Source organism: Nothobranchius furzeri, chromosome 9 (assembly GCF_043380555.1).
Source record: "Nothobranchius furzeri strain GRZ-AD chromosome 9, NfurGRZ-RIMD1, whole genome shotgun sequence".
NCBI classification, from domain to species: Eukaryota; Metazoa; Chordata; class Actinopteri; order Cyprinodontiformes; family Nothobranchiidae; genus Nothobranchius; species Nothobranchius furzeri.
In genome coordinates this window covers 34,217,256-34,232,500 of record NC_091749.1, presented here as the reverse complement: position 1 = coordinate 34,232,500, position 15,245 = coordinate 34,217,256, and the positions used below count along the sequence as shown (strand labels likewise).

General features: G+C 40.0%; 1 protein-coding gene across 1 annotated transcript; it reads right to left on the bottom strand.

Moving 5' to 3' along the window:
* Positions 1-124: 124 nt before the first annotated feature.
* Positions 125-15,030, bottom strand: LOC107381213 (nuclear receptor-binding protein). Its single transcript, XM_015952784.3, has 18 exons — positions 14,870-15,030; positions 14,175-14,527; positions 12,708-12,830; positions 12,217-12,318; positions 12,047-12,136; positions 10,173-10,213; positions 9,958-10,052; positions 9,646-9,729; positions 9,184-9,242; positions 9,009-9,107; positions 8,767-8,899; positions 6,764-6,854; positions 6,501-6,551; positions 6,130-6,268; positions 5,950-6,003; positions 5,793-5,856; positions 3,811-3,866; positions 125-1,827 (listed from the first exon to the last, which is right to left on the bottom strand). The coding sequence occupies exons 2-18, from the start codon at positions 14,388-14,390 to the stop codon at positions 1,768-1,770; spliced, it is 1,557 nt and encodes a 518-aa protein (XP_015808270.1). The 5' UTR covers positions 14,391-14,527; positions 14,870-15,030; the 3' UTR covers positions 125-1,767.
* Between the last annotated feature and the right edge of the window lie 215 nt (positions 15,031-15,245).

Genomic DNA, 15,245 nt, shown 5'->3' with positions numbered 1-15,245 from the left:
TAGACTTACCTGGAGTTTGCCACAGGTAGCTAACTAATAAATAACTACCGGACAACGATGTGCACGCATCACAATCGCAACATTGTGACTTTATAATTTAATGGTTATTCATATTGAAAAGAAATGCAGAGAAGTTGATGCATTTATTTGCAAAAACAGATATATTTTTAAAACTTTCATTTTGGTTTTGTCAAGATTTCAAATCTTAAAAAAAAAAAAAGGCACAAGGCTGTCCAAGTTTGACCAAACGTTCACATCATAGAGTTAGAGCTGCCAACCCTGTTTGATTATTTAATAACCAGTTTCATCACCACCAACAATTAAAAAAAAAGCCAAAATAGGGTGAGATCAGAAACAGAGGTGGTGCTTTTACATTCCCCAGGTTGACTCAAGAACAGCTTTGGGAAAATACAATCTTACAGGACATGACAAATAAAAATAACATGGAGCAAACCAGAAAACATGAATAACTTAAAATAGCCCTTCCAAGATACCCAACAGCAATTATTTGTTAACTATTAGACTAATGTGAGATGTCAAAAATGATTCTCAGAGTTAAATATAAACCAAAAGCTCGAACAATTTAAATAATCCCAAGACACTCTTAGGTTCAATTTAAATAAAATACCACAAGGGGAATTATTACATGCAATTAGATCTGACCTGTTGGTATGTATTTGAATTTTCAATGCACGCATTAAAAAAGATAAACTGAAAACACAGAATTGAATGAGCTATCGGTAGCAGTAGTACCAAAGGTCTGCAGGGAGTTCTGATGCAGGAAGAGACGTCTACAAACCCCCGATCTCAATTCAGGTCAAATTATTACATTTAGAAGGATAATGTGTACTTTAAATAAGAAGGGAAGTGTGAACATTTGTGTCGGCCCAGATGTGTGGTTTCCAGGTGAAATCACAGCAAATAAAGTGAAAGAGAAGCACTTGGACTACAATATCTGACATTTCCAAGAGCACTAACTGACCTATCAGGAGAATGGGATTCATCATGGCAGAGTTCAGTTCACAAGTCACATGACTTCAAAAGGCTGAAAATGTGAAAAACAACAAAAAGCAGCAATTTTTTTTAAAACAATACAAAAGAGGACTCAAAAGCACTCACGATGATATATATATATATATATATATATCGATGACTCTGAGGTCACAGTATCTCAAAGAGAGCAGGTGATGTCGTCCCAAAGTGTGAAATATCTTAATGTACAGTTTCTTCTGACAAAAGTGTGAGGATAATTAAGTCTATGGAGAAAGTTTCATGTCTGAACTCTGGTTGAATTAGGAAGGACTATGTGAAATGAAAGGAAATGATCCCTCCATCCCTGGCAATGGTGCTTTTGTGATTACACTGTCAAAGAAAAGTCCATATTAAAAAGGACATGAATGGCTAAAACTATTTCTAATGTAAACAAAGAACATTTAAGGACAACACTGGTCTCAATGCATTCCATCCAGTACCTCATGTACCAATAATAAAATCCATTGAACACATAATGGTCAGCTCATTTCCACACACAGAAATTAATGCTTGTTTTGATATTTGTTAAAATACAGTAGGTGGTTCCTCTGGAGTTACCTGGCTTTGTCTTTGTTGTTGCATGCTTGTGTACTTAAATTTCGAATTCCCTAAAGTTAGGGACATTTCACTCTTTTGGTCACGCATTCACTCACAGCTCTGGAGGAAAAAGACTCGTCACAATGTGTACCCAAACAGATGGAAGTAACAAGATCAAGATCCAATTCGGGAGGCTTGCTAGCGATGAGTTTGGTTGAATGTTTCTTTGAGCAAAGAAGATATTTTGAGTTGATCCTCCTGTGGAGAGCAAATGCATCGTAAACACATCCGTACAACTGCATCCACAACATTCTGATACCTGCATGATTGTCAAGCAATTTGACCACTTATGACTGAACACCAGACAGCCTTTGCATCAGTGAACCTTGGAAACCCTGTTAGCTCACCAGTGTTTTTCTTCTCTGAATTACTATTTATGTGTCCTGACTACTGCATAACAGCAACATCCCATAAGAGCTGGAGGTGAAAGGATCCTATAACCTAGCTAGGTGCCATCACAAATGATCAGCCACGCAGATCCGCGAAGACATCAAAAATAGACCCAAGGAACGCCAGGTGCCATGGCAACAAGATCACTAATGTGGTTCTAGAGTTTAAAAAGCACATTTATCTTGTTGTTGAATTTAGGCAGCTTAGGTGTTAAATGTTGCATACCCAAAAGTAGGGATGTCCCGATCGGGTTTTTTATTTGCCCTCGAGTCCGAGTCATTTGATTTTGAGAATCTGCCGATACAGAGTCCCGATCCGATACTTTTGATACATAAAAAAAAAAAGAAAGAAAAGGAAGAAACAGTTCCGGAATCTTCCTTATTTTTTATTTAATTACCTTTTTATTTTAATTTTTAACAACAGATCACTTCTGTGAGGTAGCTTGAACAATCAAGTAATAAATAATATAAATTCTTCACTTTTGGACTTTATTGCAAATATAAAAAGTCTAATATAAAAACAGATAGCACTTCAACTTAAAATACCTGGCAGGGGTCTAATTTTCCCTGACCCCCAAAATGCTTAGATACGCCCCTGGGCATGGGACGGAGTTTTGAAGATGATCTGAATTGTATCAACTATATAAATACTACATGCTGATAAGTCATTGCTTTATACAGGTACAAACGTGCAGTGGGATAAATCTACCTACATTTGATTTTTTTAAGAACTTTGTTTTGTTTTCTTGGTTTTTATTTTCCTGTCTTCCTGTCCTATCTGTCTCTGATCTTCCTGCATCTCCCAGTCCTCCTGAAAAACTCCTGCCTGCTTCCTTCTTTTTCACCTCACAAGTAACTTTTTAACCAGCAGATCAAATTGATCTAATGACCGCAAAAAAAGCGGAGTGTGCGCCGCGCTGCCCGGCTGCGCCAGTGACGAGCGCTGCAGCGGGGGCAGAGCGAGCGCGTCCACACGTCATGCTCAAATCCAGACAGAACTTACCAGAGAGAAAATGAACGGACACGAATGACTGTGTGTTAATTATATATTTTTTGGTGACGCCACTTAGAAACTTAGAAAATCTTGCTGTGGCAGTGTGCAGAACGCAGCTGGAGTTCATGAATAATCAGCGGTCTGCCTGCCGCTCTCTCCATCGCTGCTCAAAAGAACTACGCTGAGTCCATATAAATAATATAATATAGGTAGAAACTGGATCTTTTTTGTTCTCCTTCTGGGTGTGTAAGTTAAGGGCAACAGGGGAGCCTGAGAACCTTTAAGGAGAACCAAGTTGCTCTCCTGTAATTTGAACCCAGTATCTAGTCCGGATCGGGGCTTGGATTGGGAAGTAAAGCCCGAGTCCTGATCAGTCTGAAACCACGTGATCGGGCCGATTTCCCATCATGTGATCGGATCGAGACATCCCTACCCAAAAGTCTGTGCTGTCTACAACCTTGCCTATGTAAACTAGTAATGACGTAAAGGCATAAAGCATTAACAATACATAAGTGTGCTCCAACAAAGTTTCTTTTGATCTACAGAGGCTTAAAGAACAGTTTTAACACAAAAAAGGAAAAAAATAACCTTCTAGGTTCCCTTTAACGTTTCTCTTCTCACGACAGCGGTCTTGTTGTTTGGCTGATCAATATATGAAGCTGTAAATGTGTGTAAAGCTGCTCAATGTGAAAATTTCTGTGTACTCGATGAACTTGGTCACAATCAAACAGAAAACAGCAACACACATCCCTAAAAAGGTCACAGCTGAACAAGCATTAAACACACAAAAACACACACCTCGCTGATCAAGCCTTGTTGGACCAAGTCTTCAGCTAAATCTTGAACTCGCTCATCTGAAACAGAAATTTAAACACAAGTAAGAACATTTTAACAGACTTAAGATAAAGGCTGCTTAAAATAGTAAATGACTGGTTTTGTATAGCACCTTCTAGGGTTCTACAACCCCCCAAGGCGCTTCACAACACAATCCGTCACCCAACCATTCACACGCTGGTGGTGATGAGCTACAATGTAGCCACAGCTGCTCTGGGGTGCACATACAGAGGTGAGGCTGTCGAGCACAGGCGTCAGCGATCTATCCGACCACCACCAGCAGGCAAGGTGGGTTACGTGTCTTGCCCAAGGACACAACCACAGCGACAAACTGAGTGGGATTCAATCCCACAACTCTCTGGTTACAAGACAGCCACCTAACATCTCTGCCACCATTAAATATAAAAAAATAAGCTCCAAACAGAATTTGAGTAAGTAGAGCTCCATACCATCTTTACACTTGTATTACATTATTCTCTCTCCTGGTAGAGTTTACTTAGTCAAAGTATTTTTATTTTGTTCACTCCCAACGTGAGAGATCATTTTACTGTGCTGAGTAAGCAGAAGAGCTGTCATGGCTCATTGGTTTAGTAAAACAAATGTAAATATTCCACTTTAACAGAAAAGTAACTGAGGCAACATAAGGACACAACAGTCGGTAAGAAACACCAGAATGCTACAGCTGCTACAAAAATACAGACATTCAAGCTCAAAGGGAGGTTTCTTCATTCCTAGAACTAAATTAGAAAATATACGGCTAAGATTATTTTTTATTAAGCGGTAAATAATTACTCTTGAACCGTGACTATGATCAAGAAGGCTAAATATGATTGGCTGTCAGTCTGGGAGCATGCACTGGGACTTTGGACTTTGGTCGGCAAGGAAGGCTTTCAAGAATCCTCCCTAATATTCAGCAGGAGTCTGTTTACAAAGAAAACGCAATGTGTTTGAGACCAGCAAGTGTGTGTGTGTGCGTAATATGATATTACAGGGAGCATGTCAGCGGAATTAGGGAGTGGAAGAGTTGGAGAATAGGAGAATACGGATGAAATGAGAAAGTGGAAGAGGGGGAGGTAATGTTCAGTGATTCTGACATCTGCAACAGAATGTGTGTGTGTGTGTGTGTGTGTGTGTGTGTGTGTGTGTGTGTGTGTGTGTGTGTGTGAGATGGGGAGAGCCTAAAAAATATAAAAATGAAGTAAATGACTGAATCTGTTAGTGTTTGTGCTTGTTAGAGAGAAAGTGTCTGGATGAGCAGATAGATCATAGAAGGCATTGCAGAGCTTTTTCTGTGGATACAGAAGAAAAGGGTGAATTCATTTCAGTGTGTGTGTGTGTGTGTGTGTGTGTGTGTGAATGAGAAACAAGGATATGAAAGCCTGAGAAGAGATGGATAGGGGAGGTGACAGCTGTCCTGACATTCCCGACATGTCTGCAACTTTATACATGCATCCCATACCTGCGTGCATGTGCACATACTCATACTGACCTTACTCATTTACGAATGTGTGTGTGTGTGTGTACTGCCTTAATTTTCAGACTACATTCTTCCTCAAAGTTGGAATAATTTGTTAAACCATTCCTAACCTGAATAATTTAACTCTTATAATACAAAAGTAACACCCTATTTATGAAAGTTGCATATGTTCAGAAATGTCATTCTGAGGAATAAGAAGCTGCTGACTGCATTAGTGAAGGTTACATGACCTGTTGCCAGTTTAAACATAATAACTGATGTTTTTACGGCACGGCGGCAGACTGTCTCACTGCCTAAAATAGTCTTGCCTATTTTAAATCCAGTGTGCTTCCCCCACTGGTGCTAATTTGATTAGCTTGGCATGTAAACTTTACAGTTTAAACAAATGTCTAAATATGTAAGAGAACTAAGTAAAGAAGGAGGTGGCTCCATGAGTCCACTCAGGTGTTGGTGTGAGTAACGATCTTACGAGGTGCCATGTCACAGCTGAGGTGTCTGTTCATTTTATCTTCCAGCTTCAGCAGCAACGTCAACTGGAGGGAGGAAAATGGACAAGAGAGAGCAGAGGCGTGTTGGCAGCTGCTAACTACATAAGATCAACCCATAACTGTTAAAAACAGACTTACGTGATACTTCGCTCCTTCCTCAACAGGTTCTACATTACACTGCATTTGAATGACCTGCAAAAAATAAAGGTCATCAAAAAATAAATAAAATGTGTTCCTATTATTTGCAGGACCTACAAGTGACTCCTACAATAAAAAAGAAAGAGTGTAAAGATGTAGATGGTTATGAATGGTACACACCCGCCGTGTCTCCAGCTCTGTAGGTTCAGGTGTGGGGGGGGATTTGACCAGAGGAATGACAACAGGAGATTTAACCGTCTGTTGGTGAGCCTGCTGGGGACTGGGCACCCCAAAAGCTGTCATTGGATAAATACCATTCCTGATCAAAGAATGGGAAAAAGCATAATTAAACGAAAAACTTAAGTTTTTTTTTACAACAAAATCTAAAAAAAGAAGGAGAGATGGTGTCAGCCTGTCTAAACCAATAACTATTAATAAGTCATAATTTAAGATTATCAAGAGGCTTCAGAAGTGTATGGTGGCTCTCTACTGCCACCACGTGGTCAGATGATGTACTTTTACAGGTTGGCTTGACATTAGATGCTTCATACCGCACATCCTCCAGGAATTTGTCAAGTTCTAAAGCAGGAAACTGTGAAAGCCTGTAAAGAAACAGAAACATCACCTGAAACTGCTGCTGAAGCACAATAGAGCCAGGTAATGACTGATAGTTACACATTTAATAAACAAACAATAAATAAGCTTAAATAAGAACTTTGTTGTCATAATTCCTCTAACTCTACCTGAATGAGTTTATTAGGTCACAGATGGAGACTCTCACTTGACAATGTGGATCACAGCTTCTGACACTTACTTGAGCTGGACATCCTCTTTAGTTTCAGCGATGACCAGATTGGTATCAAGCTTCTTGGTGAGCTCCTCCAGAGCGTTTTCAGGAATCATGTCTGAACATTAGCAAAAGGCGTACGTCATTTCCAAAGCAGACTTTATCCCGTTGTTACTTTACCTCTGTGATTAGCTCACAACAGTCACTCAAATACAGCTTTGCAAAGTTAAGCTTAGGACAAGTCCAGTAATGTTCTTATTTACAAGTCTATAAAAATGCACGTTTCTGTTAAAGGCCCCATTCACTATTTGTTTTCAACAAGTCTGCTGTGGTCTCTTTTATAAATGAATGCCTTGTGAGTCATTTTCTGTGGGGAAAAAAAGCTCTGGTGTTCCCGTTTCAGGAAGTAGAAGTAAATCTGAGGATTGGGAGGATGAAAACGACAGGATTGAGTCTTACTCATTAATATTCATTAAATGTAAACATCTATCCTCTGATCGGCCAATCGCAGCATGACTCTTCCGCTGCCACTGTTGGCTCTTCTTTCTTTGGTAGAAAATGCAACATTGACGTTTTCTCTACAAATAACACGAGCCTGAAGGAGTTCTGCCATGTTGTTGGGTTACAAGTGCTCAGGGTTAGATGCTACCAGCCGAGACACGCTCTGTCCTTTCCTGGTCACAAAATTAACGCAGCCTTCTGCCGTTGTAAGCCAAGGTGGGCTGGACTAGAAATGCTGCTTTTCCTTGTGACGTAGAAGCGGCTGGTGTGCTCTGACCTGATCATTTTCCTGTCTGTTTTCTTTCTGCGGCTAATGCAGGCGATGGGGGTGGAAGCCTATAGACCACTTGAAGCGTGACATCATGCGCCCACACCGCCGCCGCCCAGCTCCAGCTCCAGGCTGGAAGGCAAGAAGCCAGCACCTCCTCGTTGACTTTATCTGTTAGTTGTCAATAAACAGAGCTAAATAGCGATGAAATAAAATCTATCAGAATAGTTAACACACGTAAAGCTGTAGGCTGCACAAGTAAAGAACAGTAAATGTTAAATTTTACAGAGTTCCAGCTGATAAAATATGCAGAAGGCAACAGCCGTGTAGAGAACTCTAGTGGATAAACCACCCACATCATGGCAGACAAAGTCTTGTTACACAATAAAAACGTTAAATATCTGGCCCATGTGTCCAGAAACAAACAAATAATAGCCATCTAATGACTTATGTGCTTTTTAAAATATAATGACACGCGGCCGCGGGGGCCGAGTAGCCAGGGGAGAAGCACTGGCCGAGCGGAGGGCAGCAGCAAGAAAGAGCTGTGCTGCTGATCAGTCCTGACAACTAAAGATGTGTGAAAATAAGAATGCAGGTGTAGTGTGTAATTCTGTGTCCTACCCGTGCTAACAGTCGCGCTACAATATTTACACCAAATGGGTTGTGTAATTGGAGCGGGCAGCTGCTAATGTCATTCGTTTTTGTTTCTTTTTACTATGCTCGTCAGAATAAATGAAGAATCTGTTCATCTCCTTCAGCATCAACCCAGAGATCCGGTTACTCCTTCGGTTCAGATGTGAGAAGTCCAGACGGCCGGTTCTGAAGAGGACTATCCTCCCCAAAGCTCGCTAGCTATTTCAAACGGCTCTGGAAGCTTTACACGAAACATCGTTAGCTTTGAGATGTTTATTTTGTTCATCTCCACAAAGATGTGTTAGATGACTAAAGTAGTAACATCTAAATCCCTAGGTTTAATCGTGTTAGCTTAAATCGTGGAGATGCAGCTCTGGATAATTGCTGGAGATGGGGTTCTTGTCCTCCAGCTTGTTGATGTGCGCAGTTACCCGGATACAAACTATAACCATCAACGGGTCTAAATTCACACTCAGCATGTGTGTGAAACTCAAGGTGACTGATAGCATTTCAAAAATCAGACCTTTAAATGGAAAAATGAGCATTTTCCCAGAGTCATCACAGCAAATTAGTAAGTCAGCTTTGAATATTTGAGTTTTATTTGTTTGTGTGTGTGACTGGAACTCACGGTGGTGGCTGACAATACAGTGAGCCGCCAAAAGTTTTAGGAGCGGCACTTCAAAGAGAGCCTGGTTAAACAGCAGCTCCCGGGCTGTGGGTCGTACACTGGGATCACACTCAAGGCACTTCTGAATCAACTCCTTATAATAAAACACAAAAACATCTTGGTTACAGACGTCTGAACAAAACATATATTAATGACCTATAGTTTATTCTGGTGTAGATTCAGGCATATTCTGCTGATCTCACCCTCTGCAGCGGATCCTCCAGGAGCTGAATGGCATTATCAACGGCTTCTGGAGAAACGTAAGAAGAGTCTCCATTTCCCTGAATTTCCAGAAGCGCCATCTGAAACGCATAAGCCAGTGATGAAGGACTGTGTTTAAAACAATTATAAAACAGAAAGGTTCTTGGAAGACCTCACCTCTAAGGCACACATGCCAAACGAGTAGATGTCGACAGCTGTGGTAACGTCGTTATCGGCTCCAATGAAAAGAGAAATAATTAGATCTTACAGAAATCCACTCATAACCAAGTCCTGACATCTAAAAGCTGAAGATAAGAACTGTATCGGATTCATTTTATGTAAGAGCAGATATTATTTTATTTATTCTAATCCTAATCTACAACATCAGAACTGTAATGGGAATTAAACATAAAAACTGTTTTTTTTTTTAAACCAGAATGCATCTTTAGCCTAAAAGGAAATGTCTGATTGAGTCCAAAGTATATTTACAATATTACGAGTAAATCTAAAAAGATGCTTTTATATTAAGATGTTACAGGAACAAAATTCAAATGTCCTGCAGCCACTGTAAATTAAACCGTCTTATCCTCACATTTCCCCATTTCTTCTGTATTTGCACCAGACTCCAGAGACGCCTACCTGCATATTCGGGGGCAAAGAAGTGTAAGTTTTTCTGCTCTTCTTGGAATGTTTTTACATGGTTGTTAATGGTGTCTGGGGCAACTGTGGATGAGAAAAGCCATATAAATAACAGGAAGCTCATAAAGAAAAGAGAAAATAAAGAGCTTTTATTATGAATAATAAGAAAATAAGAAAAAAATATTTAAAAGCCAAAAGTTCAAATTTATTCATAGAAATGTAAAGTCCAAAGCACACAGGAAACGTCAGAGCTGTCATTAATAATTCAGATTAATTTATCTTCTCCAGGGTGAAACTGGTGTAATTCTATACCTGAGCCGATCTTAATGAGTCCGTTGTGCTGAATGAAGACAGTGTCGCAGGTTAGATTCCCATGAATGATGGGAGGGTCACACGAGTGGAGATAACTACAAAAAGAAGGTAAACAAAAACAAACTTTTATAAATTCATACAAAGTTCTCTCTGAGAATCTGCATCATTACAGGTGAGATCTTGTTTAGCTTAAATAAATCATTTCAAAAACTGACCTGAGAGCAGATAGGATCTGTGTGCACCACCTCTTCCAGGCCTGTAGAACCACAGTCTTGATCAGAATACCTCCAAGATCAGCCAAACATGGCTCACACCTTCTTAAAAGTGTGGATCACTTGTTTAATCAATACATTTGTAGTGGTTTCTAGTAGGAATGAATGCCTTGTAGGTCGTACGGGGGGGGGGGGGGGGGGGGGGGGGGGGGGGGCCTCCGGTGCACCTGTTTCAGGAACTAGAAGTGAGCCAGATCAGGGGAGAGTTTCAGATGACAGGATTTGGAGTCTTATTTCTTGATATATGGACTAGAGCCCTGCACTGAAGCTCTAGGCCCGCGGGTCGGCCCGGCCCGACGGCCCAAGGGCCGGGCTTCGGGCCAACGACTGTGTAATTACCTCGGACACGGGCCGGGCCGGGCGCCTTTATTTTTAATCAAATTCATTAAAAAAAACTGAAACACTTGAACGCAGCAGCACCTGCCTGCTTCTCACGCACCGTTAGCTCAGTTAAGGTCTGTGTGGTTTATAAATGCGCCTGTATAAACGAATTCTCAAACTGCTGATTGAAACATGTGTCCCTATTCTAATACACCATTTTATGTCCACTTTGATGTCAGAAACCATTCATTTATTCTCATGAAAACGGCAGCATTCTATTTTTCTGCGAATAAATTCGCTCTGCAGATAAAAAAAATACAGCATTCATTTCTGTTTTTTTTTCTAACTGCAGAGCGCATTTTGAGAGCGGCAGATTAAATTTACAAACGCTTCATTAATTGGGGGCGTTTATTTAATCTGCCGCTCTGAAAATGCACTCTGCAGTTAGATAATGCTTTTTTTTCTAATTGCACAAGAGCGCATTTTCAGAGCAGATTAAATTTACAAACGCATCCAATTAATATAGTGTTCGTAAATTTCATGTCGGTCGAAAAATACGCTCTGTTAGAAAAAAAAAGCTGCATTGATTCCGTTTTTCTTTCTTTCTTTCTTTTTTTTTTTTTACTGCAGAACGCTTCCCACAGATGATCAGAATGCGGAGCATTCCATCACGCTAAAACATTATGAAAGGTTAAAAAAAAAGTCGGGCCAGAGAATCCTGAAAACCTTTTTGGACCGGGTCGGGCTGGGGCTCCACCCCCTCGGGCCGGGCCGGACACGGGCTCAGATTTTAGGACCGTGCAGGGCTCTAATTTGGACATCGTGTCTCTGGCTAAAAGCAGCACGACTCTATAACCGACTCCGTTTGCTCTCAAATGTTGATGTTTTATTTCCACAAATAACACAGGCATGGAGGAGTTCTGTCGTGTGGTGGAGTTGGCTTCTACTAGCTGAGATGTTCTCTGCGGTTTCCTACACTTTAAACCAACAGCAGCCTTCCCCCGCCACAAGCCAAGATGGTTGAGTTCATGAACGTTAAGTGACACTGTGACATAGATCTGTTTCGTTGTCTATTTTGTATCAGAAGCTAACGCAGGAGACGGGTTTAGGAGACTATGGGCGTTTCTCAATGCCAAGGGATCTTGCCTTGATGTCTTGGCCCCGCCCCGGTTGCCTAGGAGTTACGTCATCAGGAACCACCAAGGGGTGTTCCAATGTTCGTTCTACTGTTTTCTATAAACAAGGAAGGACAGTGTCCTCGTAAGCAAGACGCCTGGCCTAGCAAGATGTCGCCTTGACATTGAGAGGCACTCTATTTTCATGTTCAGCCTGCATGTTAAACTCAGAGTGACCGATTATAATCAGATATAATCATTAAAAAGCCTTTTTTTTCAGTGTTCCACACCTTTAATAAACCTACTTAAAACAGTTTTACCTTGTTATTTAATCTTTCTTTTCTTAAACAAATTACACAGATATGAAATACTTTAATGTACCTTTTCATTCATAGTTTTGTGATTTTTCTTTGTTTTTTTAAGAAACTGCTTCAGGCTTCCGGATGACATGTACTCAGTAATAAAAATTACCTGCAAAGAGAAGGAACATGGTTCAAATTCAAGTTTTGAGAATAAATCACAATTATCCAGCTGCTAGAGGTTTGGCTCACCCTCGCCCTGCTCTCCTTTGTGTCAACCCAATATTTGTGAAACTTCACAATATTAGCGTGTTCCAAATGAATGAGGTTATCAAAGACGGCCTTGACTTTCTCCTAAAATCAAACAAAAATAAATAAAAACACAATTTAGATATAAATGCCGACTTAATGCACGTAAAACCTGTCTGGTGAATCAAAACAGCAAATATTTTGTAGGATAGGCTTAATCAGTGATCAGCCCATCTGAAACGGCAAAAACAAGTGTTTCTTTTTTCTCAATTAAACAGATTTGGCCAAATTTTGCATCAGCTTTTCAGAACTGCACATGAATTAGAAATGGGCATTGACCTTCAAAGCTAGAATTGGTGCAATTATGTTATAAATTATCTTCATAATTGGAATCAGTGATATAAACGTTAAAATCCTCTACCTCAACTATATATGGACTCAGATGTTGGTACTGAATGAATGTTGCATTTATTTTGATTATAAAAGGGCTTCACCTCCAGCGGTTTGAAGTTCTTCCTCTCAGAAATCATGACTTCATTCCAAACTACCTCCACTCCTTCCTCTGTGTCCATGGCCAAATAGGCAGCATCAATCCCAGGAACATTACGCTGATTCACCTACATTTAAAGGGGACAGGGACGTGTTTCAGTGGAGAAAACTCAACAGAACTCAAAATTTTTAGAAGCTTCATATGTCAAAAATCTTCACAAGCAAAGGCCTGCTAAAATCCCCACTTCCTTTAAACAGGTCTGGTGAGGTCACACAAGCACTGCACTTGTTGAACAAATATTTTTTCAATTCACTGCATTTAAAGAAAACGAATGACTTTCAGCAAGAATCATATGAAAATCAAAACCCTGCGTACCTTACTGTTTCTTATTTTGAAGCCTTGGGTTTATGTGTTTATACAAATATTGACTTTTCCCTTCTTTGACCTTCTTAATGGAACCGATTTAAAAATAAACAGTGCCCTTAAAATAAAGTCACTTGTTATTTTTTCCTCTCTGGTATTAGTCATGTGTCATCTGAATGTTTATACGGTTACTTGTAGGACAGGTTTTACCAGGGAAAGGGCAAACTTAACAATTTACATAAATATTTCAGCATAGCTTTAACACTAGGGTCAAAATTAGGGACAGACCAATAAATCAGGCTGATATTTACCATTTTTTGTCCATCACACAGCTCTTTAGTAGAGTCAGGCTGATCCGCAGGCAGCCAGGTGCTGCTGACAAATTGTATTTAAATATATACTTTACATTCTTGCATAACATTTGCTTCATAAATGCACTAAAACACTGTCAGCTGTAATTTCCCGGTTTTGTATTTAATATGAGGTCTGTTTATCAATATGCTTGACTAACTTTGGTTAAATGCAATATTTAGTATGTGTTCAATACTCATACAATACCGGATTTACATTGCATGTCTGTGTCTCTTGCAGTATGCTGCATAGTATTGGAACCCAAGTTTTATCTTTTTTATTTGTGGCTTTCAGAGATCGAAGGTTACAGTTCTAGACTACTGCCTATGTGTTTATATATGTACTGTTGTTATTATTTATCTTCAAATTATTCCCTTAAGTGTTGGTGCTGCTGTAACAAGTGAATTTCCCCACTGTGGGATCTATAAAGTCTATTCTATTCTAAATGATTGATTTTAATACTGAGCAGTGCACAAAATTAAGATTCAATGGTTAGTGTTCGAAAACGGATTCAGGTTAAGAAAGGTTGTGACGATTTAGCGTGCAGATAAGACAGAAAGCGTCTAGATATCGGTCATCAGCCAGCCATGATCTCTACATTACGGCATTGATGTCGGTAATAAAAAAACACATTGGTCGATCTGTCTCGTTCAAAACTTAAACGTTTTAAGACAATTTTATATGACACCTACATTTGAATGCTTTTTAACGGATGTGTGTGTGAGACGTGGATGGTGGATGTGGATCAAATGATCACCTCTTCTCTACGCTTCTGCCAGCGGCCACAGGGACTCTCCTCCAGGATCTCTGACTCATCTTCACTCTCATCCTCATCCTCCGTAGCTGAAGCGGGAAGAGGCTTAGGGGAACCCAGAGACGAAGCGACCTGAGTTGGGCAGTTGGACGCGCTCCCTGCTGTGAACTCGGTCTTCCCCTCCGCACCTGGAGCGGCTTGCACCTCTGCGTCCGACATGACATCCAACAGCTTCCAACTTTGATTCACCAGGTTCCGGATGGAGACGCCTCTATCTCCAGCTCTGTTGTCGGTGTTTCAGCTGGTCACACATCCATTTTCCTCCACACGGCAATGAAACGAACCAAGTGGCAACTCTATAACATATAAAAGAAGTGTTGTGTATTAGCATAGCAAGTAGAGCCCTTACAGACCTTTAACCAAAGTAAACCAGAGTCAAAGTCGTACTTTATGCTTGATTAACAACCCCTCTCTCGTGAGAACAAGACAAAAACAGTAAAAAAACAAATAAAACAGACGAAGATGAATAAGTTGGTTCAGATGTTAGGGTTTGTCACGGCTAAAGTCCAGCGTCAACATTAGCTTATAATTCAAACACTCCTTTGCTAACTTTCTCTCAGCTAACAAGCTACTGTAAAGGAAAATAAACAAACTGCTAACTACCGCTAAAAGTTTAAAAGTGACACAAAAGATCTTACCGATGAACACAACATGATTTGCGAAGTGACTCGTTTCGCGTTACATGTTGTTGAAGGCAGTAAATAATAAGTCTGAACAAAAATAGCTAGTTCGTCATGAAAAATGTAGCATCTCAAGTCCCTTTCTCTCAGAAGTGGGCGGGGTGGGACGGTGTTGTGCAGAAAAAGTACCCCGACTGTAAAAACTCCCTCCGTTCAGGATAAACGCGATTTTAGTAATATTTTATTTTTAATGATTTATTAAAGAAAGATGAATGTGGTAAATTATTTATTTATTTATAAATCTAAATAAGTTTTGGTCCATTTTAGAAATAATAATGCAGGCGATTTTAATTTGTTAAAATGGTTCACTCAGTTATTATCACAATGAAATACT